Genomic DNA, 26277 nt, shown 5'->3' with positions numbered 1-26277 from the left:
ATTTTCAAAAACACATTTGTAGGGCTGTGGACTTGGCTCCAGTGGTAAGAGCGCCTGCCTAGCAAGTGTAAGGTCCTGAGTTAAACACCAGTACTGCCAAAAGAAAAAAAAAAAAAAGAAAAAGGGAAAAAGTGTATTTGTGGGCTGAGTCTGGGATTTATTATAGACACAAAGTCTCAGATATTTTAGTTCTTTAAGGACTGAGCAGGATGTCCATTTGCAAATAAATGTTGTGGTTCAAAAACATCAAACCATCACTGTATTGTCTGCATCTGGAAGAATGCTGCTTGGGTCCCAAAGCCACTGATGAACCACCATTGTGTAAGGAATGAGCACAAAAGTTGAATTCCAGAAGCAGTTATCACAGCAACAGAGCAGTTCCCCTGCTGGAAACACCATCAGGGAATTTAGGTCAAATAAACAGGGCTGGATTACTCTAAAGCTGAATTACGGTGTTTGGGCATAGCACTGAATGTTTCTGTGAGAGTAAAAGACTGGGTTTGAGTACTGACTTTTCCACTTATTGTCTGTTATGGTAGACAATTTTCTTAATCTCTATGAGTCTTACTTTTTTTATGACTTGTAAAATAGAAACCTAACAACCCTGCAGAGTAGGAATTAGGGACCATGTGTATAAATTGTTCACAGGTGGGTACTTGCCACTAAGAGGCAGATTTTGTATATCCTACCTCAGGAAACTGACCTAGGGAAGTTTACTCTGAGGTGTGGTTTGAGACAGATATTCTCTGTAGGACAGGGAGAAATGATACTATATATGGTAAACTTACTGATATGTTTTATATTGGGGCTAAGAAAATGACATGGTAAAGTGAAGGCCCCCAAAGCAAACTCTCTCTGAACTTCTCCTGCCCTCCTGTCTCTAACCTACCTCATTCTTTCTCAAGGCAAGCCATAGAAACTAGAACTCTTCTTCCATAAGGTGGGTCATAGAACCACAATTCATTTCCAAAACTCAGCCATTAAAAACTAAAGATACTATTCTGACTTTTCTCCTTCTTTCTGTATGAGTCTACAATGAAGAAATTCTTTGACCTTCTTTGTTTGATTGTAGGCTGTAAGACCCCTATTCCAGAAGGGATTCTTCCTGTACCCAGAAGGAAGGAATCTGCACAGAGAGACCAAGAAGAATCTTGACAGTCCTTGCTGGTCTTCCCTCTTAAGTCTATTACTATTAGATCATACCCTTTTGATCAGTCGTATTTGTACATGCCTGTCCATGCTTCATTGAATCTAAGCATAAAAATACACAGTTCACTCAGGGTCTTTGGCTCTTTTATCTGAAGGCTCCTGTATCATATAAAACTATGATCAAATAAATTTGTTAAGCTTTTCTCTTGTTAACCTGTCTTTTATTATAGGGGTGTTGGCAATGATACTTTGTGAAGGATGGGAAAGGGATCACCCCTCTCCTGCCCCTTCAGTTAATTCAATCAAGATACCAGTAGATATGTAGATGAATATCAAATCAACAAATGGATTTGAAATCCCAGTTAAACATAAACTGTTATTGTTATTTCTTAATCCCTGCCTTCTCAGAGCATAAAATCTATTTTGGGGAATAATAGAAACACTGACCATCTGACTTTAGAATTGAGTGTCCTGGGACTTGATCTCAGCTTTCCTACTTGCTAGTTACTATCTGAGCCTTTGTTTTCCTATCTGTAAAGTGGAGATAATAAAACCTAGCTCATAGTGTGAATGCAAGGAGAGAATATTAAGATTCATCTTAAGAATTCCACTGTCATCCTAGGCAGCCTGACAATGGCACAGATCTCATACAGCCAGGTAACAGACTGATAGCAAGATGGGGGTAAAGATTCAGGTTTCAGTGACTCTTATTCTTCAGGAAATGTGGAATGGGTAAGTGGAAGACCCATCTGGCAAGGGAAAAGCAGATTTGGTCAGGAGATGGTTAAATAAAGCATCTTCAAGATGACTAACTTTCTCTCGAAAGTGGTGAATGGGAAAGGGCAGCTGGTGTGGGCAGAGAGCAAGATGGAGACAAACACTGCCTCAGAATTTTTCAGATTCTAGATATCACCCTAAGGCTAATACTGCTATTCTCTTGCTTCTCACCACTTTTCAGTATTTTATTGCTCGGCTCCAGCAAACCCCTATAACTGGCTTTTCAGGAGATAAAGAAGGTGATAGTGAATAGGAGGGGAATGGGGACATTGAACCCCATAGAATAACCTCATCATTTAAGGTGGGGAAAATCCAACTTCCTCACTAGAGTAGCTCAGCACTAAACTACTAAAGGAGCTGAAACCCACAGGTTTTCAGGGTTTGGCTGGTGAGCAGTTCCCCTTGGGTGCTTTAACACGAAGGGGAACTTGGTGTACACCCTCTTATACACAAGGGGTATATGCCAAGCCACCCCCGCCAAGCTGAAAACCATGGATAGTTTCAAAGCCTATATTTACATTTCCTATGTGTTCAAACCCATGATAATTTATAGTAACAGGAAGATATTAACAACAATAACAAAGTACAGTTATAACAATGTACCAATGTTATGGGAGTGTGGTGCCTCTCAATGTGTCTTATTGCACAGTAGATTTAGCAATCTCAGCATACACTTTTTTTTTCTTCCCTTGTAAGTCCAGAAATTTCACTTTTTCTTTTTTTCAACCTCTCCAAGAGCTTTCTGGCATAATTCCTACCCTTTCTGAACCTCTTTCCCCAAAGGTAAGAAGCACTTGCGTTGGATAATTTCTAAGATCAAGACAAAAGTCTCCATTCCTGTAAAGAAGGTAAGTAAAAAGTGGCGCTTGGAAACCTAAAAACTGGCTTTGGTTACCTGAAGCCTTTGAGGTACACCAACGTGCAAAAATGATAGCTCTTTATTTAAAGGTCCGTGAAATCGATGGACACAAAAAAAGTCTTTTAGGTCTTTGTCTCTACAAATAAACCAGAGTAAAGAGAGGAGAGAGTTTACATGAAGTTCTAAGGTCAAGATCCTAGGAAGGCATGTCTCCTCCGGGCTTGTTCTCTGGTGCCCCGCCTCACCCCCCACAGCCACGTGAGCGCAGACAGACACACGCCCGCGCACACAGAAAACCTACACTGGTTAGTAACTGCATGTCTCATCTTCCTCCACGGCACGTAACTTTCCCCCTCTGTTTCCTTCTTCTCCCTCCCCACTTTCTCGGTCTCCACTCTCAGGTGGGTTTCCAGGCAGCTAGGCTTTCTATGGGCGTCTTGAAAGGACTGAGCGAGCTTTTGGGACCGTGGTCTGGGTAGAGCAGATGCCCCAGCCCACAGATTGAGGGGCGGAGCTTAGGGCGGTTAAGAGGGTGAGAAGCAGAGCTCAGGTCCCAGGTTACTCTAGGCTTAGCCTTGGGTGTGCGGGGCGGGGCTCTGAGAACTTAAGGGCGGAGTTATGGAGAGTAGGGGGCGGGGGCTATGCGTGGCGGGGCGGGGTCAGGGCGTGGCTCTGAGTGGCAGGGTTCAGAGCCAGTAAGGGCGGGGTTCTGTGTGGCGGCGGCGGGATCAGCGGCAGAGGAGGCGGGGCAAGGCAGGGCGGGATCAGGGCGTGGCGCTGAGTGGCAGGGATCTGGACCAGTAGAGACGGGAATCTGCGTGGCAAGGGCGGGATCAGGGGCGGAGGAGGCGGGGCTATGCGGTCGTGATCAGGGCGTGGTTGTGAGTGGCAGGGCTCAGGCCCAGTAGAGATGGGGCTCTGTGTGGCTCCGCGAGCCAGGGGCGGGGCTCCGGACCAGCTGGGCGGCCCTGGGCCTGGCTTGGAGGGGGCCGGGGCGGAGGAAGGGGGCCGGGGCGGAGGAAGAAAGCCGGAAGCAGCCGCGGCCCCAGCTCCAGAAACATGGCAGGCGTTAAGGGTACATCCTCGGGACTCGCTGATCTGGGGTGGGGTCGCCTTCTCTGCTTGGCTCAACCTACAGCTGTGCCTTCGGCACCAGGAGGGGACCGACTTTCCGAACCACCGCCACCCTTCCCGCTTCCGGGGGTGGGGGGGGGAGGTGCTCACCCGCCCTCCTCGGCTCTTCGGGTGTGGGTGGAGGGGCGTTTCGGGGGATCCTGGCACGTCTTGGTGCGACCACTGGTGCACGCCCTGGCCTGGGATCTGCCGAGCCCCGGCGCCCCCTGCCGGTCCGCGCTGCCTCTGGGGAGGCCCGGTCCAGCCTCGGAGCATCGTCTTCCAGGCGTCCGGGTCTCCGAGCGCCCGACCACCGCCGCCGAGTCCTGATCCCGGGTCCTTCCTCGCTGCCGCCCAACGCCCCCTAACGCTTCCTGTCCTTCGCGGTCTCTTCCGCGGACAAAGGAACCTTTGTCTCCCCTGTCGGCGTTGGGAAACTTAATCCTTACGTTCCTAATGATTTTTCCAACAGGGCAGAGTTGACGGCTGTGGGTGTCAATGGAAAGCACACAGCAACGCTGTATTTATTTCTCGCCTTCTGGGAGCCTAGATTAGGTGGAATTTTAACACGCCTTTCTTCAGTGTTTTCCCTACTCTTCTGAGCACAGGCAAGAAAGTAGTGTGTGTAGAGTTGTGTTCTTGAATGGGACAGTCGAGGCTAAGGGGGAACCAAGAACACCACTTCCCTTATTTGTGTGCATTCAGAGGAATTAGGTTCTGAATGGGGAAAGAGTTATTGAAGGCTTCTGTTTTTTGGGTAGCTAATGATTCCATTTGTGATCTTTCAAATAGATTAGCATAGCTCGTTTTCTGTGTTGGAGTTCCTATCCTTGAAATTTGTACGTAAAGGTCTTGCCAGTTAACATCTGCTGAAAGCAGGTATACAGTGTATACGGCTGTGCATGTGTTTGCGTGTTCACTATGAATTTATCTGTGTGAGCTGTGCACAACAGACACATTTTATCATTATTTCTAGCTGATGTTTTATATTCAATATCAGTTGAATAAACATAGTTTACTTGGTCCTTGTCCAGTGTATAATATACACATTTGAAAGGAATACAGAAAACAGATGACAAATAATATCTCACTAGACAGTGTTTGGGAATGATCAAAAAGTACCAAATAATAGCAATGTACAGTAGTGAGTGTTAGAAATTGTGATATATTAGAAAGGAATGTAGGCTAGGAAGTAGAAAAGGACTAAAGCAAGGAAACATTTTGCAGAGAATTCAGCTTTTATTGAGGAACTGCTATATGTTGGAGATTTGGGGTTAAAAGATAAATGAAATATTATCCAGTGACAGCTACAAATAATTGCATTACTGTGTAAGAGAATAAGGTGTGCTCAGGTGCAGTGGGAACCACAGATGGTATGGTGGCTCAAATCATGTCCCTCTTTGAGATATGTTCAAATTCTAACTCCCTAGTTCCTGTGAATGTGACCGTGTTAGGAAATAGGTTCTTTGCAGATGTAATCAAGGTAAGATCATACTGGCTTAAGATGGACCCTAATCCAATGTTGGATGTTCTTGAAAGAAGAGAGAAATCTGGAAATGGAGACATAATGCAGAACGGAGACCTGAGCAGAAATTGGCATAATGCAGCTGCAAGCCAAGCAGCACTAATTACGGGCAGCACCAGGTGTCAGGAAGGGGCAAGAAAGGCTTGTTTCCTACCATATCCAAAGAGACTGTGGTCCATCTTCCTGACACCTTCATTTCAGAAGGTGCTTGAGAGAATAAATGTCTGTTGCTCTGAGTCACTCAGGTTGTGGTACTCTATTGTCACAGCAGTCTGAGGACACTAATACAGATGGCATTGCTTACGCCTCTAGGGAGGAAGAGGACTGCTTTTGCAAAAGAGAACTTAACCTAAAGGGTTGCTACTGCTGAGGGATCAGGGGAGGGCAGAGTGTATTCCAAGTGGAGAAAATAACATGTGACTGGAGGGGGTGCCTCTGAGTTCTTTTCAGGAACTCAGAGGGAGGGTGGGGAGGTTGACCTAGAAAAGCAGCTGAATCAGATCGTGGGTACATGCATGTAAACCACTACTGATACCACCAACTGCTGTGTGGAGGATGGATTGGAAGAGGCATGGTTGGTTACAGGCAGTAGATGATAAGGTTCTGCCCTTGGTCAGGGTGGATTGAGAGAGATCTGGACTTGCTGATTTGCTGGAAGGCAGAGTGCTGCTTTGGTGTGAGGCCTCTAAGATAGGACTTCCAAAGAGCAGGTGGAGTGTGCATTTGGGAGGAGTAGATAGGGGATTGGGGGTGGTGGTTCATTGTGATAGGGGTTGAATTTGAGGTCCCTGTTGGTCACTGGCTCCCTAGGCAGAGTAGTCCAGATTGGAGGCGGAGGAAGAGGCCTAGTTCTAAATCTATTAAATTAAAAGGGAGCAATAAAAACTGTTCATTAGTTTAATCAATAACTAATTGTGAGTATTAGGGATATTTTAGAGGAGAATTTGGATACTACTAAAATTAAAAGTCCTATGCTATTCATTTGTCTTTATTGAAGTACGCTGTTAAAATGAGGAGATACCTGTATCAGTTAATATTTATTGAGCACTTCCTTTTGCCAGGCACTTTACATAAATTATTTCATTTAATTTCCATAAATGCCATAAGATGGGATTTACCCATTTTACAGGTAAAAAGCCAAATTCAGAGAGGTTTGGCTTCTACCGAAGGTTGTGTAGCAGGTTGGTGACAGAGCTGAGATTTGAATCCATGTTTCTGACTTGAGATTTTTAAATTTTTTACCAGCCTGGTTCTCTGCTTGTCACTCAGCAGTATGACAAGGGTAAAGATGTTCCCATCCTCTCAGAGATGAGCGTCCAGCAGATGCAGGGAATAGATGTTTCATTCAGTGGCTACTAGTTGGGAATTGTTTCCTAAAGGACATAAAAGCAGTTAAGTACTTGTGCTTAGGGAAGGCAGAATGACCAGAGGTATAGCAGAGTGACTCCGTTTTAGATATAATTTAGGGAAGGAGAGCTTCCAACATTTAGAAACTGTCAGAGTTAACTAACCTGCCCCAGGTGGTTTGTGTTTCCCCTCACTGGAGTTGTGTAGACTGGCTGGCAGCCGTCTTGTAGAAAATGTGGACTGGTGAAAGGTACTGGAGTTGATAGACATTTTTCTGCACTTTTGATTTTAAAGTGGTGGACACAGGCAGTTGTCTTATCAACTTGGGATACAATAAAAATATGCAACAGACTGGGTGGCCTAATATCATTTTTATTTTCTCATACTTCTGGAGAGGGGCAGGCAAATCTGGTGTCTGGTGAGGGCTTCCTGGTTTACAGATGGTAGAGTGGGACGAGAGACGGTGAGAACATGAGTGCTCTCAGTTCTTTCTCTTCTAAGGACATTGATCCCATCATGGAGACTCTGCCCTTTTAACCCCATTTAACTAATTACCTCCTAAAGTCCCCACTTCCTAATATATGGGTTTTAGTATATGAATTTACGGGTATATAAACGTGTGGTCCATAGTAGTAGTTATTTGAAGTAGTTTTTTTATCGAGATATGTTCACATGCTATAGAATCAACCTTTTTTAGTGCAAAATTCCATGGTTTTTAGAATATTTACAATGTTGTGCAGCCATCATTGCCATCTAATTCCATGACATGTTTATCATCCCCAAAAGAAACTCTGTGCCCATTACTTATCATTGTCCCTTGCCCTTACCTCCTCCAGCCCCTGGCAATCACTGATCTGGACTTTTAACCCTTGATTTTGTTTTTCACAGCTCTTGTGGCATTGTCCTTCAGTGGGGCCATTGGACTGACTTTTCTTATGCTGGGATGTGCCTTGGAGGATTATGGGTAAGTTATCATTTCAGAAAGAGCTTATCTATTATTTTTGTTCTTTGGTCGGACTGGGGTTTGAACTCAGGGCTTCATACTTGCAAAGCAGTGGCTTCTCTACACTTGAGCCACACCCCCAGTCCATTTTGCTCTGGTTATTTTGGAGATGGGATCTTGCTAACTATTTGCCCAGACTGGTCTTGAACCTTGATCCTCTTAATCTTAGCCTCTCAAGTAGCTAGGATTACAGGTGTGAACCACTGGCATCCAGTTAAAATTGGTCTGTTGATTTAATAGGCATTAGTTCAGGTCCTGCTCTGGAACAGCTGGGAATGTAAGAATGAGCCCTGTCCTCAAGGAGCTTACAGTTGGGGCTATGATTGAGAGACAGGCAAACAATCTGGATCATCAGATGGCAGCTGAGGGGAGATGTGTACAGGGTACAGTGGGACACAAAAAAAGTGTATCTGAGTATCCTGGGGACAGTAGGAGGGCTGCATGGAGGGGCTGTTTGTGAGCTGAGACTTGGTATAAAAAAGTTTTTCTGGCTGATGAGTCAAGGGTAGGGATTTCAGGTAGAGGGAACAAACTTCCTTTATTTAACAATCAGAAAAGACGAGCTGATCAGGCATGTATAGTCAGTCTTTTGGTGGTCTATATGCCACGTGGAGGTTAGGTTTTATACTCCAGGCGGGGGGGGGGGGGACGGGGGGGGGAGGGAGGTGTTTTGGGCAGAATGTGAAGCTAGATAGGAAAGTACTGAGACTGTAGTCAAAAGAATCTTATGGGGAAATTAGCCTGAATTAAGCAAAATTGAGGCTATTGGCAGTGGAATGGAAAGAAGAGGAGAGTGACGTAGGAGCAGAGCCAATAGGTTTTGTTAACTGATGTCAGGGCTCAACCAGGGGAGAGAGTTCCTGAATGTGTCCTAGGTGATTGGCTCGAGCACTTGACAGAGTGTGACTGAGATCAACTGGAGCTGGTTGTTACGAAATTGTTCAGATGCAATGAAGACAGTAACATGTTTGTCCAGAGCACTCACAGCTATTCCTTTGTTCTAGCTTTAGAAAGCCAAAGTCTGAATAGGTAAAGACTTAGCCAAATTGTATAGCAATCTGTGGCAGAGATGGAGTGGAACTTGGGTTCTGATTCTCTTGGTCAAACAGTTTCCCATTATTCCATAACAAAATTCAGACTTTTTGTTTTCGTTCGTTCTTTTGGTGGTACTGAGATTTGAACTCAGGGCCTTGCATTTTTTTTAGACAGGTGCTATACCACTTGAGCCCTATTCCTTGCTGTTTTTGGTTTTGTTGTTTTTCCAATCAGGTCTTGCGTTTTTGTCTGGGTTTGGCCTCCTACTTTAAGCATCCTACCTGTGTCTCTTGCATAGCTGGGAGTACATGTGTGAACCACCATCATACCCTGTTTATCTGCTGATATAATGTGTCACGAACATTTGTCCTGTGCGGTATTACCAAGCTCTACCTCATGAGTACCTGGGATTATAGAGATGACCTACCATGCCCAGCCTAAATCCAGGTGTTTGAGATCTTTGTGATACATTGTGTCCCCATAAAGTAAGAAAATAACCCGTTATTACTGCTAATTTTGTGTCTTCATGATGATGACTCAGGGATTGGCGTCTATAGCAGACATCAGCAAACTGGCTCATAGGCCAAATATAGCCTACTTCCTGTTTTTGTAATTTTCACTGGAACACAGCTATACTCACAAGTCCACACACTGTCTCTGGCTGCTTTTACACTGCAGTGACAGAGTAGATGAGACAGAGACTTCATGGCTTGCAAAGCCTAAATATTTACTGTTAGCTCCTGGACAGAAAAAATTTGCCAACCTTTGGCCTACATATTTACTCAATAATGTTATGTTTAAATTTTTTGTGTAAACAGCTTGCTTCAACATGAACAGTCTCTTAGTCGGATATTGGAGGCTTACTGTAAATAGAAACAGTTTGAGGAAACTGTCACTGTATTCCAGAAGAATGAAGAGCTTTTGGCTCTGGTATGTCAGGTGACAGCTGTGGCTATCCCAGGCTTCTTCCCCTCTCCATATCTCATTTTCTCATGGGTAAAATAAGGGGTTTGAACTAGAGATTCCCCAAGAGCCATGGCACCAATATTGTTAGGCAATTCTTGAAGCACAATCTAATCCCTGTCGTTTAATATTTGGGGTCTAAACTCTGTATCCATCCCAAGGCTTCTGGATGAAGGACACTCCCATCTTGCTGTTTGGTTCCCCTCTTGGCCACTGTGGTCTGTGGCTGAATGGGAAGCTGTTGATAGCTGGGTTCACCTCACCTCCTGCTAGGGGTGCTGCTGTCTGGGAAGATTTATGATATCACACTTCTGTGGTGATTTTTATTATTATAGGGACTTTTTTTTCCCTTAAGGAATACAGAGACAAAGATAACTGTTTTTGAAGGATTTATAGAAAAAAAATACAACTGGAAACCAGATGACAGTTTTCTGTAAGTGCAAAGCAGTAAAATTTGGAAAGAAAGCAGTCTTGTTTTGCGTTGCAGTATTGTTACTGCCTAGTTTAATAAAGGTTGGCGTTTATCTAAAGTCTCTACTAGTGAGTATGTGCATTTTCATGCCTTTCGTACTTAATGTCTATTTCTTTTTTTCATTTATTCAGCATGTATAAGTGGAACGCCTTGTTCTAGGCCTTGGGGATGGATGGGGACTGACCAAGATGAATCAGATCCCTGTTCTCATAAATAGGACGGTATCAGGTAGGAGCTGTGCTGAGCAGAAAGCAGAGGGGCGATGTGCTCAGGGTAACCTGAGGTACTTTGGAGGAGGGGCCAGGGAAGCCAGTCACAGGAAGGTGGTTCTCAGTTGACATTGTATGATGTGGACAGGAAGAGCATTTTGGACAGAGGGCACAGCAAAGGCCCTGAGGCAGGTATGAGTTCAGTGTTGAAGGAACAGAAAGAAGGCTGCTGTGGCTACAGGTTAAGAGAATGAAGGGCACCAAGTATAGTGGTGCGTGTCTGTAATTCCAGCTACTCAGGAGGCAGAGATAGCAGGATTATGGTTTGAGGCCAGTCTGGATAAAAAAGTTAGTGAGACCCTATGTCAAAAGCCAGAAATGGTAGTACATGTCTGTAATCCTAGTTACTTAGGAGGCAGAAATAGAAGAGTTGTGGTTCCAGGTCAGTCTGGACCAGAAGTTAGTGAGACCCTATCTGAAAAATAATGACAGCAAAAAGGGCTTGGGACATGGCTCATGTGGTTGAATGCTTGCTTGGCAAGGTCCTGAGTTCAAACCCCAGAGGAGGAGGAGGAGGAGAGAGAGAGAAAGAATAAAAATGGAGGAAAGGTGGTTCAAAATGAGCAGAAGAAGTAGCTAGCAACAGATCATGTAAGCCTTTGTAGGCCATGGCTATGAATTGGGTTTTATAATGAACCATTGAAATCTTTCAGTGTGCCTGCACCCAAAAGATCTTTATGTATTAAATTAGCATGTGTAAGCCACTGTATTGTGCTCTGTAGTGAAAGCAGAGAAGACTTAATAAGATTCTATCCTTAGAGAAATTGCAGCTTAGGGTTTGGGATGTAGCTCCATGGTAGAGTGCTTGCCTAGCATGTGCAAAGCCCTGAGCTCGTCCCCAGCCACACACACACACGTCGAAAAAAGAAATTGCAGCTCAGTAATAATGCTTCTAGGTCATACGTTGTTCAGCTGTTTTTTTTTTATTATTTTGTTCATATGTGTGTATAGTTTCTTAACAATATAAGCTACCTAGATCTTAATGAAGCAGTAAATATTAAATTATCACTACTTAACCTATTCTTGGCAGAAATCATCTATTTTAATATTCACAGTTGATTAACTAATTTTCTGACCTAGATATCTAAAACAGTGATTTTAAGACAATAGTATGTCTTTAAGATGGGTTTCCTTTGTGTCCGCCTGACAGTGTCTACTGGCCCTTGTTCGTCCTGATTTTCTACGTCATCTCCCCCATCCCCCACTTCATTGCCAAAAGAGCCACATATGACTCCGATGCCACCAGTAGTGCCTGCCGGGAGCTGGCATATTTCTTCACGACTGGGATTGTTGTTTCTGCCTTTGGATTTCCTGTTATTCTTGCTCGAGTGTCTGTGGTAAGTTTTGTTGCCCATTGTTTTGCTCAACTGTCATGAGTTTATTTCAAAGGAGGTCTGTGTCTGAACCCTTAATTTTATTTTCATTGCTTAGACTTTATAGTCAAAGCCAGATGTATTTTTAGTTTCTCTCTTCCTCTACTTTTTTTTTTTTTCTGGTGGTATTGAGGTTTGAACTCAGGGCTTCAGCTTGCTAGGTAGGTGCTCTGTCACTTGAACCACACCCCAGCTCTTTTTTGCTCTGGTTATTTTTGAGATAATATCTAGCTTTTTGTGTGGGCTAGACTGGGCCACAGCCCTCTTCTTTTATGCTTCATGCCATCACTGGGATGACAGACACAAACTACCATCCCCAACTTTTTTCCCCCTGAGATAAAGTCTTGTGAGCTTTTTTGTCTGGGCTGGTCTGGAACTGTGGTCCTCCCGATCTCAGCCTCCCACGACAAGTGTGCACCAGCACACCCAGCTATCGGTTGAGATGGTGGTCTCGTAGTTTTTGCCCCAGCTGGCCTTGATCCCCCTGATCTCAGCCTCCTTAGGGGCTGGGATTGCAGGCATGAGTCACCAGCATCTGGGTTCTTCCTCTACTTTATTTATTTATTTTTTGGTGGTACTGGGGTTTGAACTCAGGGCTTAGTGCTCGCTAGGCAGGCGCTCTGCTGCTTGAACCATGTGTCCTGCCCTTCTTCCTCTCCGTTAGATCCTTCCTATCAGTATCTCAGCCGTGTTTTCAGAATGCTTTCCTTGTTTCTCTTACAACTTTTAGCCTAAACGTATGCTTCCTGCTCTTTCTGCTTTTAAGTATTCTTTGAGATTGTTCTTCTACCCCTGCCTGTTAAGTTATAGGGCAATCCAGAAAGACCACAGAGCAACACTTTTGTAATTACAAAATGAAGATCATATTAAATTCCTTTGCATGTGGGATCATGGACTTAATTCTCAATACATCAAGAATATATTGAGGAGTGTCTGTGGAGCTACTAGAAGGTACACCGACTAAGACAATGTCTTCATGTCCAATATAGAAATTTCCTTTTTTGTCTCCAGAACACACATTGTGGGTATAATTTTTTTCAATTCTCTGAAAAAATTATTCACCTACTCTCTTACTCTTTGTTTTTATTTTGCCCAACTACATTTTATTTCAGTTTGGGGCATTATATCAGATACGTGCAAATTTCATTTATATGTTTGGTATTCAAATATCTTTGGAGCATGTGCTATTTGTAAAACACAGGCCTCTGCTCCAAAAGCACACAGAGACTGTCCTGATAGGTAAGTGTGCTGCAGATAGGCTACATGTGATAATTAAGACATCAGAATGCCATAGTAACAGCAAGAAAAGAGAGACTCTGACTGGCGTTTGGCAGGGGTTGGATAAATAGGGTTTGATTAGATAGAGAAGGCTATGATCTGGAATAGCAGCCAGGTGTGACAATGCAACGTATGGGGTAAAGAACATTCCAATATGATGAAGCATAAAAGGAGTAGGCTCAGAGAGGATGAGGAAGACTGATGAGCAAGAATCTTGAATGCCATGCTAGATTAGACTTTCATCAGGTGACAGAGAAGCAATGAAGGGTTTTGCATGTAAAACCCTTCTTGTGCCTTGGACTAGCACTTCTTAAGTTTTGATGTAAATATTTATATTTTTCCTATTCAATACTGTCATCATGCTTTGGGACGAAACTTTCATGAATGTTTCCACTGGTTAAATTGAAGCAAAAATTGCCCACTAGATGGTACTATCACCCCCACTGTGCCTTTGTGTAACCATTTGCCATGCTGGAAAGCTGTTTCCTTTGAATGCAAATTATTATTTAAAGTTTTTTCTTGCCTAGAAAAGAAGCAAATTGGTAACTCTCCAGTTCCTGTTTCCTGTGAAAGAAGTCGATGCATGTGAAAATTTCAGTGCCCAGTACTGTAATTGGGTCATTCATATCTTGCTGCATGTATTTTGCTTAAGGCAGTCATTGTCAACTAAAAACAAATAGAGAAATATGTCTGATAGGGAAAATGTTAGGGATGATACTAGATTTAATTAACAGCCATCACAGAAGCAATTAGACTAACAAGTGAATGGCTCATTGTCCTCCATCTATTACATTAGGAAGTCTTTTAGCAGCATCGTGTCATATTTCGTTAGAGGTTTCTAATGCAGAAGATAACAGATTTGCGAAGAGTTCAAAATGAAGGAAGTAAGCATTTAACCCTTCTTTTTTGTGTTTCAGATCAAATGGGGAGCCTGTGGCCTTGTGTTGGCGGGCAATGCTGTCATTTTCCTTACCATTCAAGGCTTTTTCCTCATATTTGGAAGAGGAGATGATTTTAGCTGGGAGCAGTGGTAGCACTTTTCTGATTTCTTAGACTTTGTACTATATGTATATGTGTGCACTGTGGCATTTACTATGGAAATTAATATGCTGAGGTTTTTTATACCTTTCTATCATGATCAATTTAAAGAAACCTTCATAAGTAAGAGATTAGTTTTATTCCCAGAAAATAGACCTCTCCATTTACTCATGTTGAATTACATTATTTGTTTGGCTATTCACATAGTCATGATGCTTTCAGGAAATGTATTAATCCAGTCTAGTAGACAGCTGCTCACTTACGCAGGGCATCTAAACCTTTTTGCCTGGGTAGGCAGAGAACACTGAACAGGTCTCTTATGGCCCAGGAGGACAGAGTTTGCTCTCTCTGTGTGTTGTAGACCCTTGCTTGCAAAATGTGGTCCACAGATCAAGAGCATCAGCATCTCCTAGGAGTTTATTAGAAATGCAGAATCCCAAACCTTCTCCCAGGATGTTTTGATGAGATCCAAGTTTACCATAATGTGCACTAAAGTTGGAGAAACTTTGTCATAGAGGAATAAACATCACACCTAGCTTCCTTGTCTTCCTCATGACTCAACCATTTAACCCTCTGGGTGTTACCTGCTCATTTGTAAAAATTTGTCTCACCTATCCTCATGTTGAGAATGAGTTCAGATTCTCCCTGGTGTTTATGAAATGTTCGTACCTATAATATAGGCTATTCCTTAAAATTGTGGAAAGTGTTCTCAGTTGGGAACAGATAGAGCCTCATGTCCTCTGAAAGCCAGTGGCTCTTTTAACAGTGCTGGGGTGCGTAATAACCCAAGAGCCCTACTGGAAGTCAGGGGAGTGAGGCTTGGCTGGAACCAGTCTAGGCTTTTGTAGGAGGGAAGAGTAGGTAACACTTTCTCAGTTCCCTTTAAAATCCCACGCTTCTTCTCAGTCCCATCCCAATGTCACTCCACCCCTCACTCCTCAGCAGTTCTGATTTGCTCTTACTTCTTGATGGCACTGGCTTTTCCTTCCCAAAGAGCTATGGCAGTCATGTGAGCAAGCAGACGGGAACAGCTGGATTTTATTATGTGTTGATATACTTACTGTCATTCACATAAAATTTTATGCTGCCTTTAAATGAATCATTGGGAATGTACATCATGTCAGTTCCTGTAATCATGGTTTTTCTAGCTCATCTTTCATCTAAGACCTTTTGGGAGAAGGAGCTATGAGAAATAGAACCATTTGATCAGAATACAACCAATGACTTTAAGCATTAATGTATGATAACTGACAGACATTCAAAACACTTCCATTTTGAGGTTTGTGATCTGAGTAATTATACCTTCATGTGTTGGTGTGGTGCTGGACCAGAAAGTAAAAGTGAGGTCTAAAAGGATTATGTACAATGATATTATCTGGTTGTGCGTGATTTTATGCTTTCAATGTTCTCTGTACATATAGAATTGTTAAAGTTATATACAGCATTTATGTTAGAAAAACTATTTATAATTTTAATCAGCATTTTTAATCATGACACTTGCACTTTATTATAATAAACTTTACTTTGACCACTGAAGAAAAGTTTAATTTTAAAAGTCTATTCTGATTTTGCCTTGCTTAAAAGATAATAAGTGAGAAGTTCTTAATGTTTTAAAATGGGTTGTTTTGAGCAACAATCTGTCCTGTCTTAGAACAATAGCAGTAATTTTTGGGATGCTGTTTTGAGTGTCTAGTTGACTTGTAATAGCTTTTCTTTCCCTCAGATGGCAATAGCGATCAATTTATCCCACCTTTTGCAAAAGTGTCTTAGTTGCTTACACATATTTCACATAACCAAGATAACCTTAATGTACTGATAAAAGTGTTCTGGGGAAAAGGGAGAAGTCCTAAGTGGGACATGCAGTTTTGGGTATGGTGGTCACGTAGACCTCACTGTGAAGTTCAAAAGCAGAAGAGGTGAAAAGGATCACACTGTAGCTTCCCGAGGAAGGAGTCAGTCTTTACACACCTCCTTAGTTCTTTAAGGTGCTTTTCTAGAAAAGCAAGGCTGGGTTGACAAGCCCATTTTTCATGGCACCAGGCCCTCTGCCTGCTCAACAGCTCTTGAAAACACCCATTTCCCCTCAAAATGTGTCTTCATGTTTTAAAAGATTTGCTGATTTGTTCAGGAAAAAAACCCAACCCCAATCTCATTATTTTCAATTAAGCATGTTTAAAAGGATGTTGAATCACTTCTCATTCTTATTTTATTTTAAGCCATTTCTCTCTCTCCCTTTCATGAATTGCCTACATTTAAAAATGTTTCTTTTTTTGTTGATTTGCAAAAGTTCTTTACATATAAAGATTCTAAGCACTGTCTTTCTTGTATTTGGTAAAAATATTTTAATCTTTTGGGCAGGCAAAAAGTAATCCTGTGATTTTAAATTTTATGTCATTTTTCTACCGAATGAATTTTCTTCCGTAAAAATCTGAATTTATGTGCATTCTTAGAAAGGTCTATTCTATTGCAAGAGAAGAAAAATTAATTCTCCTAGAGCTTTTATGAATCCATTAACATAGATTTATCTTTATTAACTGAGAATTTCCTTTTATAAGTCATGTGAGGTGAGACTATTTCTCCCAATGTATTTGTGTGTATGTGTGTATATATGTGTGTATATGTGTGCATATGTGTGTATGTATGTGTATATGTATGTGTATATATGTATATGTGTGTATATTTGTGTATGTGTGTATGTGTGTGTATATTTGTGTGTATGTGTGTATGTATGTGTGTATATTTGTGTATATTTATGTGTGTATATATATTTGTGTGTATGTATGTGTATATATGTATGTGTGTATATGCATGTTTGTGTATGTGTATGTATGTGTATGTGTGTATTCATGTGTGTATGTGTGTATATTCATGTGTGTGTGTATATTTGTGTGTGTATATTTGTGTATGTGTATATTTGTGTGTGTGTGTATGTGTGTGTATATTTGTGTGTATGTGTGTATTTCAGTGAGTCAAACCCAGAGTCTTGCACATGGCAGGCAAGTGCTCTATTACTGAGCAGTGCCCCCAGCCTTCTGTTAGTATCTTTAGTCAGATATCTAAGCTGGTTAATAAGTTGGTGAAATAACAAATTTCCAATATCACCTTTACCATATAGTAAAAATTTTGTCTACCTAGCTTGTGTTTGGATTTTTCCTTCAGTTCTTTTTGACTTATGTATTCTGAATTGGTACCACGTGTTTAAAAGACGTATAGCTTTTTATACTATACCTTTAAATTAGGTAGAATAAATCTACACTCTTTTCTTTTTCATGTTTTTATAAAAAATAGTCCAACAGCTTTGGTATTTTTGCTTAACACATAAAAAGTACAAGATTTTATCTGAACTAGAGAGGAGAAAAGACCATCCAGTATCTCACAGAGAAAGAAGCAGCAAGAGCTAAGGACAGGCCCTGAGGGCATCAACAGTTGAGGGATATACTGAGTTAAGGCTCAGGTGCAGACATCTCCAAGAGGCTGAGGACACAGGGTAGTGGCTAGAGACAAGCAGAAGGGAACAGGTTCTTCAGGGTACTTTTGGGAGCAGGATACAGTCCATCATGATTAAATGCTGATGGGAAGGTACCAGTGAGGAGGACAGGCTGAAAGAGATCAAGGGTCCAGAGGGGGTCATTGGAGGGAAGAGAAAAGATGAGAGGAGGGAGTAATGTGGACTGTGGAAGGCATAGGTGTGGTTGCAGGCAAGGTTTCGGGTCAGGTGGAAGGAATTTGGCTGCCCGTCTTACCTCTGCAAAGCAGTGCATGTGTTTAGACAAGTGGTCCTCAAAATGGAATCCAGACCCCGAGGCCTTTCTACTTTTGTACAGTGGAGTTCTCCAGAGGCTGCACGTGTAATGATGTCTCCATCTAACAGTTACTAAGGAAATGTGTGCTTGTATACTTTTGTGTTTTCTAGAATATTCTAAGACATGAGCATGGTTAGATTTATTAGAAATTTTTAGAAATTAACTCAGCTTTTTAACTTGGGGCTCGTTCTTGCTTTCTTCAGTTTATGCCTGCTATAATATCTATAATCCCATTATCCTGTAAATGAATATTTTGAAATTCTTTTTTTGGCAGTACTGGGTGGAGTTTGAACTCAGGCTTTATGCTTGCTAGGCAGACGCTTTACCACTTGAGCCATTCCATCAGCCCTGGTTATTTTGAAATTTAAGAATAAAAATACGAGTAAAATAGCTCTTGAATTAGGAAGTGAAATTATGTGCTAGTTGGAACACTGGCCAGGTTATGGTCCTGATAGGAAAGAGAGGGTTGAACTGGAAAGCAAGTGGTCCTTAATCCTCATGATGGTGTAGACAGTGAGGCACAAGCAACAGGACAGCAGCTTCTGTCAACCTTGAGGACTAATTCAGGCAATGTTAGGAAAATCTTTTTTCTCTTACTTTTTTTTTCCCTATTTTTTTTTTATTATTATTGCTTGAATTTATCTTCATGTGAGTTAGAATGCTAAAAACAGTCAATTCTTATGGGCTTTAAAATTCTAAGCCAATCAGTTAGATTAAAAAGCCCACTACACCTGAGATAACCTGAGTGTTATTCAGGTGCTCAAAGTCTTTTAGAGGACAGCTGAATATCATGTTGTTCATGGCAGTGTTAGCAACGAGAAGAGTTTAATTCCACATGCTTTTTTGTTTGTTCGTTTTTTTATAAGACAAGGTCTTGCTTTGTAACCCAAGTTGGCTTTGAACTCTGTATCCTCCCACCCCAGCCTCTCGAGTGCTGGGATTGCAGATGTGTACACCACCACACCTGCCCACATATATTTGTGTGTGTGTGTGTGTGTGTGTGTGTGTGTGTGTGTGTGTGTGTGTGTGTGTGTGTGTGTGTGTTGTGTGTGTGTGTGTTTGGCAGTACTGAGGTTTGAATTCAGGGCCTGGAAATTGCTAGGTAGATGCTTTATCACTTGAGCCATGCCCCTAGCCCTTTTTGCTTTGGTTATTTTTGAGATAGGGTCTCCCACTTATGCCTGGGCCTAGCCTGGAATATGATATTTCTATTTATGTTTCCCACATATCTGGGATGACAGTGTTAGAAATACCGGGCGCTGCCATGATCACAAATCAGACACGTGCTCCAGAGTTGATAGACAAGGCAAAATGTACTTCTGCAGAAAAGGGGGTGTGTGCTTCTGACCTAAGTCAGGCAAGCCAGCAACACACACACACAGGCAGAAGGACAGCCTCCGTTTTTATCCATTATTCAGGAATGCCCCTTTGCTCTAAGGAGGAAGCTTGGGTTCACTGTCTTCACGATTGACTAAGGCTGAGGTTTAGGGGAGGGTACAGGGGAAGAGCAGACATGATTGGAGAACATGGACAGAAACTTAATTTGGTTGATGTACCCAAAGACAAAGAGGTGACCCATAAGGCGGGAATTCTAGGGTTCTGGGGAAACTGAGGCCTGAAGTGACTGTTTGACCTGAAATGGCAGCATATAATCAACCCGGGGCCAAGGGGACCTTGAAGCACAGATTCCTTTGGATAATGGTTATCCTAAGACTAGCAGTTTGAGTTTTAGGACATCCGATGACAATTCTCTGCTTAAAGGCAGAAACTCTACAGCCAAGCACATAGACAGCTGGGGAAATTAGCTAATATACACACAATGACAGACATATTCCATAGTTTGATCAAACCCAGGACCCTGAGATTAAGAGTCTTATGCTCTACTGACTGAGCTCTTTGACAGAAAAGACCCAATTTAGGTGATTCTCACAACAGGCACACAGCCACGGTGCCCAGTCATTGGTTGAGAGAAGGGGGTTTCATGAACTTTTCATCCAGGCTGTCTCAAACTGCAATCATCTTGATCTCTGCCTCCACAAGTAGCTAGGATTAAACTGTGAGTCACCATGCCAGCCTAGCCACACATTTTGTCATGTGAAATTGATTCTGGTTTGGATTTCTTTATTTGAAATGAAAGTATTTCAATCAGGATAAATACAGGTAGCACATACTAGGGACTCTATTCAATGACAGTTTAATTGGTATGGAGTTTCTTGGTGAAGGGGTAGTGTGGTACATTTAAATAGCGTTAGCTCAAAATAGACTTATTCTGTTTAGATAAAGCGGTCATGATCTGCATTTTAATTGATTTTCAAGTTTACTTCTTTCAACCTGATGAGAAATTCTTGAGCTCTTTCTCATCAGAAAGCGCTTGGTTGGGTTTCACATGACTCTTAGTATTATGGAAATAAGTAATGTCCAAATTCACAGCTGAATTGACTCACTGGTAGATGATATATGTATGCATTGGGCTGTCTGGTTGTTTGAAAATGCATATGCCTTCCATTCAGTAGGTTTTAAAAGTGAAATGATCCTTGAAAAATGCTGAGGGAATATAAAATGTTCTTACCACAAAACTACTAACTATATGAGGGAACTAGCTTTATCTAGTCATTTTAATGTGTGTGTATATATGTATACACTCACATATATAACATATTATTACATGTGGTAAATATGTATATCTGTCAATTAAAAAATAACAATGAAATACTTGTGCAATTTCTTTTCTTTCTCCTGTTCTCCATGTCTCTATTCAGGTAAGCTTGTGTACCCACGTCTTCCCAAAGAGCCAGAAAAGTGATTCTAATGCCACAGGTATAAATCTCAGTCCAGATATTTAGGTACAAAGATGATCACGTGATGGTTAATTTTATGTGTCACCTTGACTGGACAATGGGTGCCCAGATACTTGGTTAGACATTATTCTGGGTGTGTCTATGAGACATTTCTGGATGATATTAACATTTGAATATTTAGACTAAGTGAAGTAGATTGTGCTCCTCAATGTGGATGGGCAATCCAAGCATTGGAGAGCTGAAGAGAACAAAACAAAAAGGCTGAATAAGGGAATTTGCTGTCTCTGCCTAATTCTTTTCTAGCTGGGACATTGTTCTTTTGCTGTTAGCCTTAGACTCAGACTGTAACTTATAGAATTGGCTCTTCTGACCCTCAGGCCTTTGGACTCAGACTGGGCCTATCCCAGTGGCTCTCTTGGGGCTATAGCTTGCTGACTAGAGTGCTTTGGGACTTTACAACCTCTATCACCATATAAGCCAATTCCTTATTACCTATCTTCTATCTATCTATCATCTATCTTTCTATCTGTCTATCCAATTGGTTCTGTTTCCTTGGCAAACACAAACATATCTCTTTTTTTTTTTATACCATCTTAACTTAACTTCCTGCCTCCTTGTTTCACTGGACTGATGAAAAATTCAAACTCAGTTTTCTTGCATTGAAAACCAGGGCAGCATAGAGATACCAGACCTTAAGTTAAGGAGCAAGTTTTCATCCTTCTCATTACTAACTGTTACTTCATCCATCAGTAGTTACTGATAAGCTACTCTTTGCCTCAGATGACATAATTTCTTTAGGTAGGGCCTGTGGTTGTTATACCTTTGGGGCCAGTATTGGTGGAAGGGCATCTCTGATAAGGCTTAAAAGCATAAAGCTACTTCCCTTCTTAGGTCTTCCCACTTTCCCAGAATACTGCTAAGGAAAAGGTCCTAGGTCCCCAATCCTCATGGAATCTTCAGATATATACCTCTTCAATAAGGATTGGACACAGTATCAAACTGACAGATTCAGAGAAATTAATATGCTACTTCATTTCCAGACTTGTTATAAAGTTATACTAACTAAGATGGTATGAATTGGAGAAAGGACACCCATAACAATTAATGAAACAGAACCAAGAATCTAGATATATACCCACATATAAATGGCCTTATAATTTTTGATTGGAGAAAAAACATTCTAGAAAAGTTGAGGAGACATCTAACAAATTCTTTGACCTCCTGGAGCTTACCTTTAAATGGGCAAGACAATTTTTAAAGTAACAAAGGCTTGAGTAATGCAATTTTGTAGTAGTCAGTGCCATGCAGTAAAAAAAAAAAAAGAAAAAAAAATCAAGATAAAGGCAGAGAGATCAACTTGTAGAAGCGGGCATTTAAATAGGAGGGATAAAGATAATTCATTGTTCTACAGAGATGTAAATAAGGAGAAGGAGCAAACATAGGATCTGTTTTCAGGTTTCACTCAACACTTTGTTTATTAATCATCCTTTCAAGATATATTCATTGAGTATCTACTATCTTATTTTTGGTACTGGAGATATAAAAGTAAAAAAAAAAGTGCCAAGGTTCTGAGTTGGAGCACACTTGCTGACTGTCATGGAGCATTCTGGGGGAGAGTGAGGGAGGTAAGGTAGTGGCAGGGGTCGGGTGGGGAGGCAAGAGGGTAGAGAGCTTCTGTGGCCCTCACAGGTCATTATAAGAGCTTTGGTGAGAAGCCACTGGAGAGAATTGAGAAGGCATGATTTTGGTCTTAATGGACTCTCTGTAGTTGTATCTTAATTAAAGCCATTCTATTAAGAGAGGAAAACAATTGCTTTTCCAAAATTGCTTTTTCCAAATCTGTCTTTGAAAGAAGCAAAAGAGAACAACAAAACACAGAAACATAAATAAATGCATTTTGTTCAGGGGCAGACGACTGAGAGTGAATCACAGAGTCACAGAATCACAGTTATGTTCAAAGTACTCAGGAAATAGCTTTGTCTCTAATTAATTATTCCAGGTTGTTAAACTCTATGGAGATAAATTTAGCTGGCAGTAGGTGGAACGAGATGAGTTCTCATGAAAACATGTTTTCAATAACGTTGGCAAAAAACTCTGTTTAAACTCAAATTAAGAGGAACTGTGTCCCAATAGGGTTAAGCTTGATGGGCCACATGGCTAGCACTGACTGCTTGGTGTTGGCTGTTGGTCCCTGGGGTACAGAAATAGAGTTGTCACCTGATTTAACAGAAGGGGCAGGGTAGTGAGTGAAGGGGCAAGGGGTTATCCTGAAAAGCACAGGTGTTCTGGGACTACTGCTCCCTCATGGCAGCCTTAGAAGCTGACTGGTGCAATTTAGTCATATGGTGCCCTCAAGGTTCACAGTTGGTTGTTCAAGTTATCAATAAAGGGAAAATGATTTGAGATTATAAGCTTAGATTGTATTCATTTCCTTCATTTAGTGGGGCAAGAGGAAAGGTACTGTTTTAATGGCTGACAGCACAATGTTCAGCAAAAAAAAAAAAAACCCAAAAAAAACAAAACAAGCAAAAAACTTGGCAGTTGTTTATTTGTACTTAGATGAGTCATGTGAGTGCCAAGAGCTGTGCTCCAGGACAGGGGAAGGGGCTAGAAATACCTTTCCTAATGAAGTGAGAAGAGTGTGTGTCAGGCTGATGAAAGGGGCACTGAGGGAGGACATCCTAGCACAAGGGCTAAGGCCTGAGTCACCAACAGAGCCAGGGAGACATTCCTTTGGGGATGGTGGCCTAAGGACTTTTGAGAAAAGACATCTAATAGTGTTTTAGTTGTTTGCAGCTCAGTGGTGAAACCTCCTGGCCTCTTCATTGCTTCTCCTCCCCTTGCCCCAGACTGTCACTAAAAGGCTAGGGTACACATTGGTGTTGACTCTGGTGTTCTGGGATATAGAAGGAATAGGGGGATTGAAGAAAAAGAGGAGGCTGTATGTTGGGGTTAATGGGGGAAAGAGAGAAGAGGTTAGCAACGGCGGCAAGAGACGCAGGATCAAGGTGGACCAAGAATGAGTGAGATGATAACGCTAGTAGAAAGACAGACTTGTGGGGTAGGACTCTGCTACATGTGGGTTGACGTGCACTCCAGATAGTGTGTGTGTGTGTGTGTGTGTGTGTGTGTGTGTGTGTGTATCAACTTTGGGACACTGAGGAAGTAATCCTTGGGTTATATGGATACATTATCAGCTGGCATTTTGCTTTTTTCAAGAATTTGTAGCCTGGTACCATTGGCTCATGCCTGTAAATTCTAGCTACATGGGAGGCTGAAATTAGGAGGATTGAGGTGTGAGGCCAGCCTGGGCAAATATTCCATGAGATTCTGTCTCCAAAATAACCAGACTAAAATGGTAGGGGGTGTGGCTCAAGTGGTAGAGTACCTGCTTTGCAAGTGTGAAACTCTGAGTTCAAACCCCAGTCTCACCAAAAAAAAAAAAAAAAAGTGACTCTGCCATGAGAGAAATTATGTGGAAAACCTGAAAACAGTCCAAATGCTCATCGACAGTATAATTGAAGAAGAAATTGTGGCATTTTTATGGACAGAATAATGGGTAGCAGTAATTATTGTCTACAAACACATACAAAGAGTGAACTGAGAAAATGAAGATGATGTTAAAATAAAAGTTAAAAAACAGTTTTGTTCAGATGAAGAACAGATTTGCAAGTTGAACAAACACAGGTTCAGAATGAGCACTCTGCCAGGAAGGGTGCGCTGGATTTTTATGACCAGGGGCAGTGGGTATGTGCAGCCTAGCATTCTTTGGGCTAAATAAGTAGGACTGAGGCAAGTCTGATGGTTGGAAACTCATGCACACCAGGATAACTGCAGATTTTGTCTGTTCATTGGAATGTCCAGGTCAAAAGGCAAACTCAGTATATCTCAAACCTTGTAAGGTATTGTTAGACTCTCAAAATTTGTTTTCTTTGGTGCATTCAGGTCCTGACTTGATGTATGCATGGTAATATGCCATGTCAGCCAATCCTGAGGTTCAGAGAGGAATTTTTGTTCTTTTGACTGTTCTGCAGCCATTTTGACTTTTAAAGGTCTGAATGAATCTCACAAACACAACGTGCCATGAAAGAAGTTAGATTTGAATGAGTACGTGTTTTATGACTTCCATTTATGTACAGCCCCAAACCAGGCAAAACTGACCCAATGCTGTCAGAAACCAGAATAGTGTTTCCTTAGGACTATAACCACAGCAGGACAGTTGTAAAGGGGGCTCTAGGAGTGCTGGAATGTTCTGTTTCTTGATCTAGTGATGGTTACCCAGCATACCATTGAGCTGATTTTTTTATCCATTCCAGAAATGCCTTTTTTGGGGGTGTATATTAAATTGTACCTAGTCAGGGATTTCATCATGACATTTCCACACATGCATGTAATGTACCTTGATCTATTAAGCTTTTGTATCCCCATTCCTCCCTTCCGTTTGCCCTTCCTCTTCCACCTCCATAGCAGTCCCCCTTTTACTTTCATGATCTTGCTTTATTTTTGTTTGTTTTCCCCCCTAGCAGCCACAAGTGAGAGAAAACATGGGATACTTATCTTTTGGGACTGGCTTATTATTTCACTTAACATGTTGATCTCAAGTTCCACTCATTTTCCTATGAACAACATAATTTCATTCTTCTTAATGGTTGAGTAAAACTCCATTGTGTGTGTGTGTGGGTGCATATATGCATACATATAAATACATTTATATATGCATGTGTGTATATACATACTATATATATATATTTTTTTTTTCTTCATCCATTCATTCATGATGGGCATCTAGGCTGATTCCACAATTTGGCTGTTGTGAATAGTGCCTGGATTAATGTGGGTGTATAAGTATCTCTATGATAAGATGACCTGGATTCTTTTAGTATGACTTGGTCATATAGAAGTTCTATTTTTAGTTTTTTGAGGAACGTCCATACTGATTGCCATAGTGGTTGAACTAATATACATTGCCGCCAATGGTGAATAAGAGTCCTTTTTTAAAAATTTTATTGTTTTTATATTTACTCACATGTGTGTACATTGAGCCACCTCGCCCCCTCATTAAGTCCTTTCTTGATGATTGCCATTCTGCCTGCGTTTGTTTGTTTTTGCAGGACTGGGATTGAATGCAGGCAATTGAACGTGCTCTACCACTTGAGCATGTCCTAGTCCTTTTTCTTTTAGTTTGTTTTTCAGATAGGGTCTCAAGCAATATTTGTCTAGGTTGGTCTTAAATCTCAATTCTTCTACTTCCACCCCTTGAAGAGCTGGGATTACAGGTGTGTATTATCACTCCCAGCTTGTTTTTGAGATAGGGTCTTACTTTTGCTTGGGCTGTCCTTGAACCACTATCTCCCTGTTGCTGACTGTCAGTGTAGTTTTGATTTGCTTTTCCCTGATGCTTAAAGATGCCAAGCAATTTTTCATGTGTTTAGAAGTCATTTGTACTTTTCCCCTCTTTTTATTAACGTATGTTAA

At 41.5% G+C, this 26277-nt stretch overlaps 1 protein-coding gene across 2 annotated transcripts; it reads left to right on the top strand.

Annotated features, from left to right (window-relative positions):
• Positions 1-3680: 3680 nt before the first annotated feature.
• Positions 3681-15748, top strand: Leprot (leptin receptor overlapping transcript). 2 transcript variants are annotated; one of them, XM_074079867.1, is made up of 4 exons: positions 3681-3888; positions 7659-7734; positions 11663-11849; positions 14081-15748. In XM_074079867.1, the coding sequence occupies exons 1-4, from the start codon at positions 3696-3698 to the stop codon at positions 14195-14197; spliced, it is 573 nt and encodes a 190-aa protein (XP_073935968.1). In that variant the 5' UTR covers positions 3681-3695; the 3' UTR covers positions 14198-15748. The 2 variants fall into 2 exon arrangements, with proteins under 2 accessions (XP_073935968.1, XP_020039551.1); XM_020183962.2 differs by having other exon boundaries at positions 3711-3860.
• Positions 15749-26277: the final 10529 nt, after the last annotated feature.

Source organism: Castor canadensis, chromosome 7 (genome assembly GCF_047511655.1).
Source record: "Castor canadensis chromosome 7, mCasCan1.hap1v2, whole genome shotgun sequence".
NCBI classification, from domain to species: domain Eukaryota; kingdom Metazoa; phylum Chordata; class Mammalia; order Rodentia; family Castoridae; genus Castor; species Castor canadensis.
The sequence above is the reverse complement of the archived record's forward strand: the minus strand, read 5'-3'. Positions and strand labels throughout refer to the sequence as shown.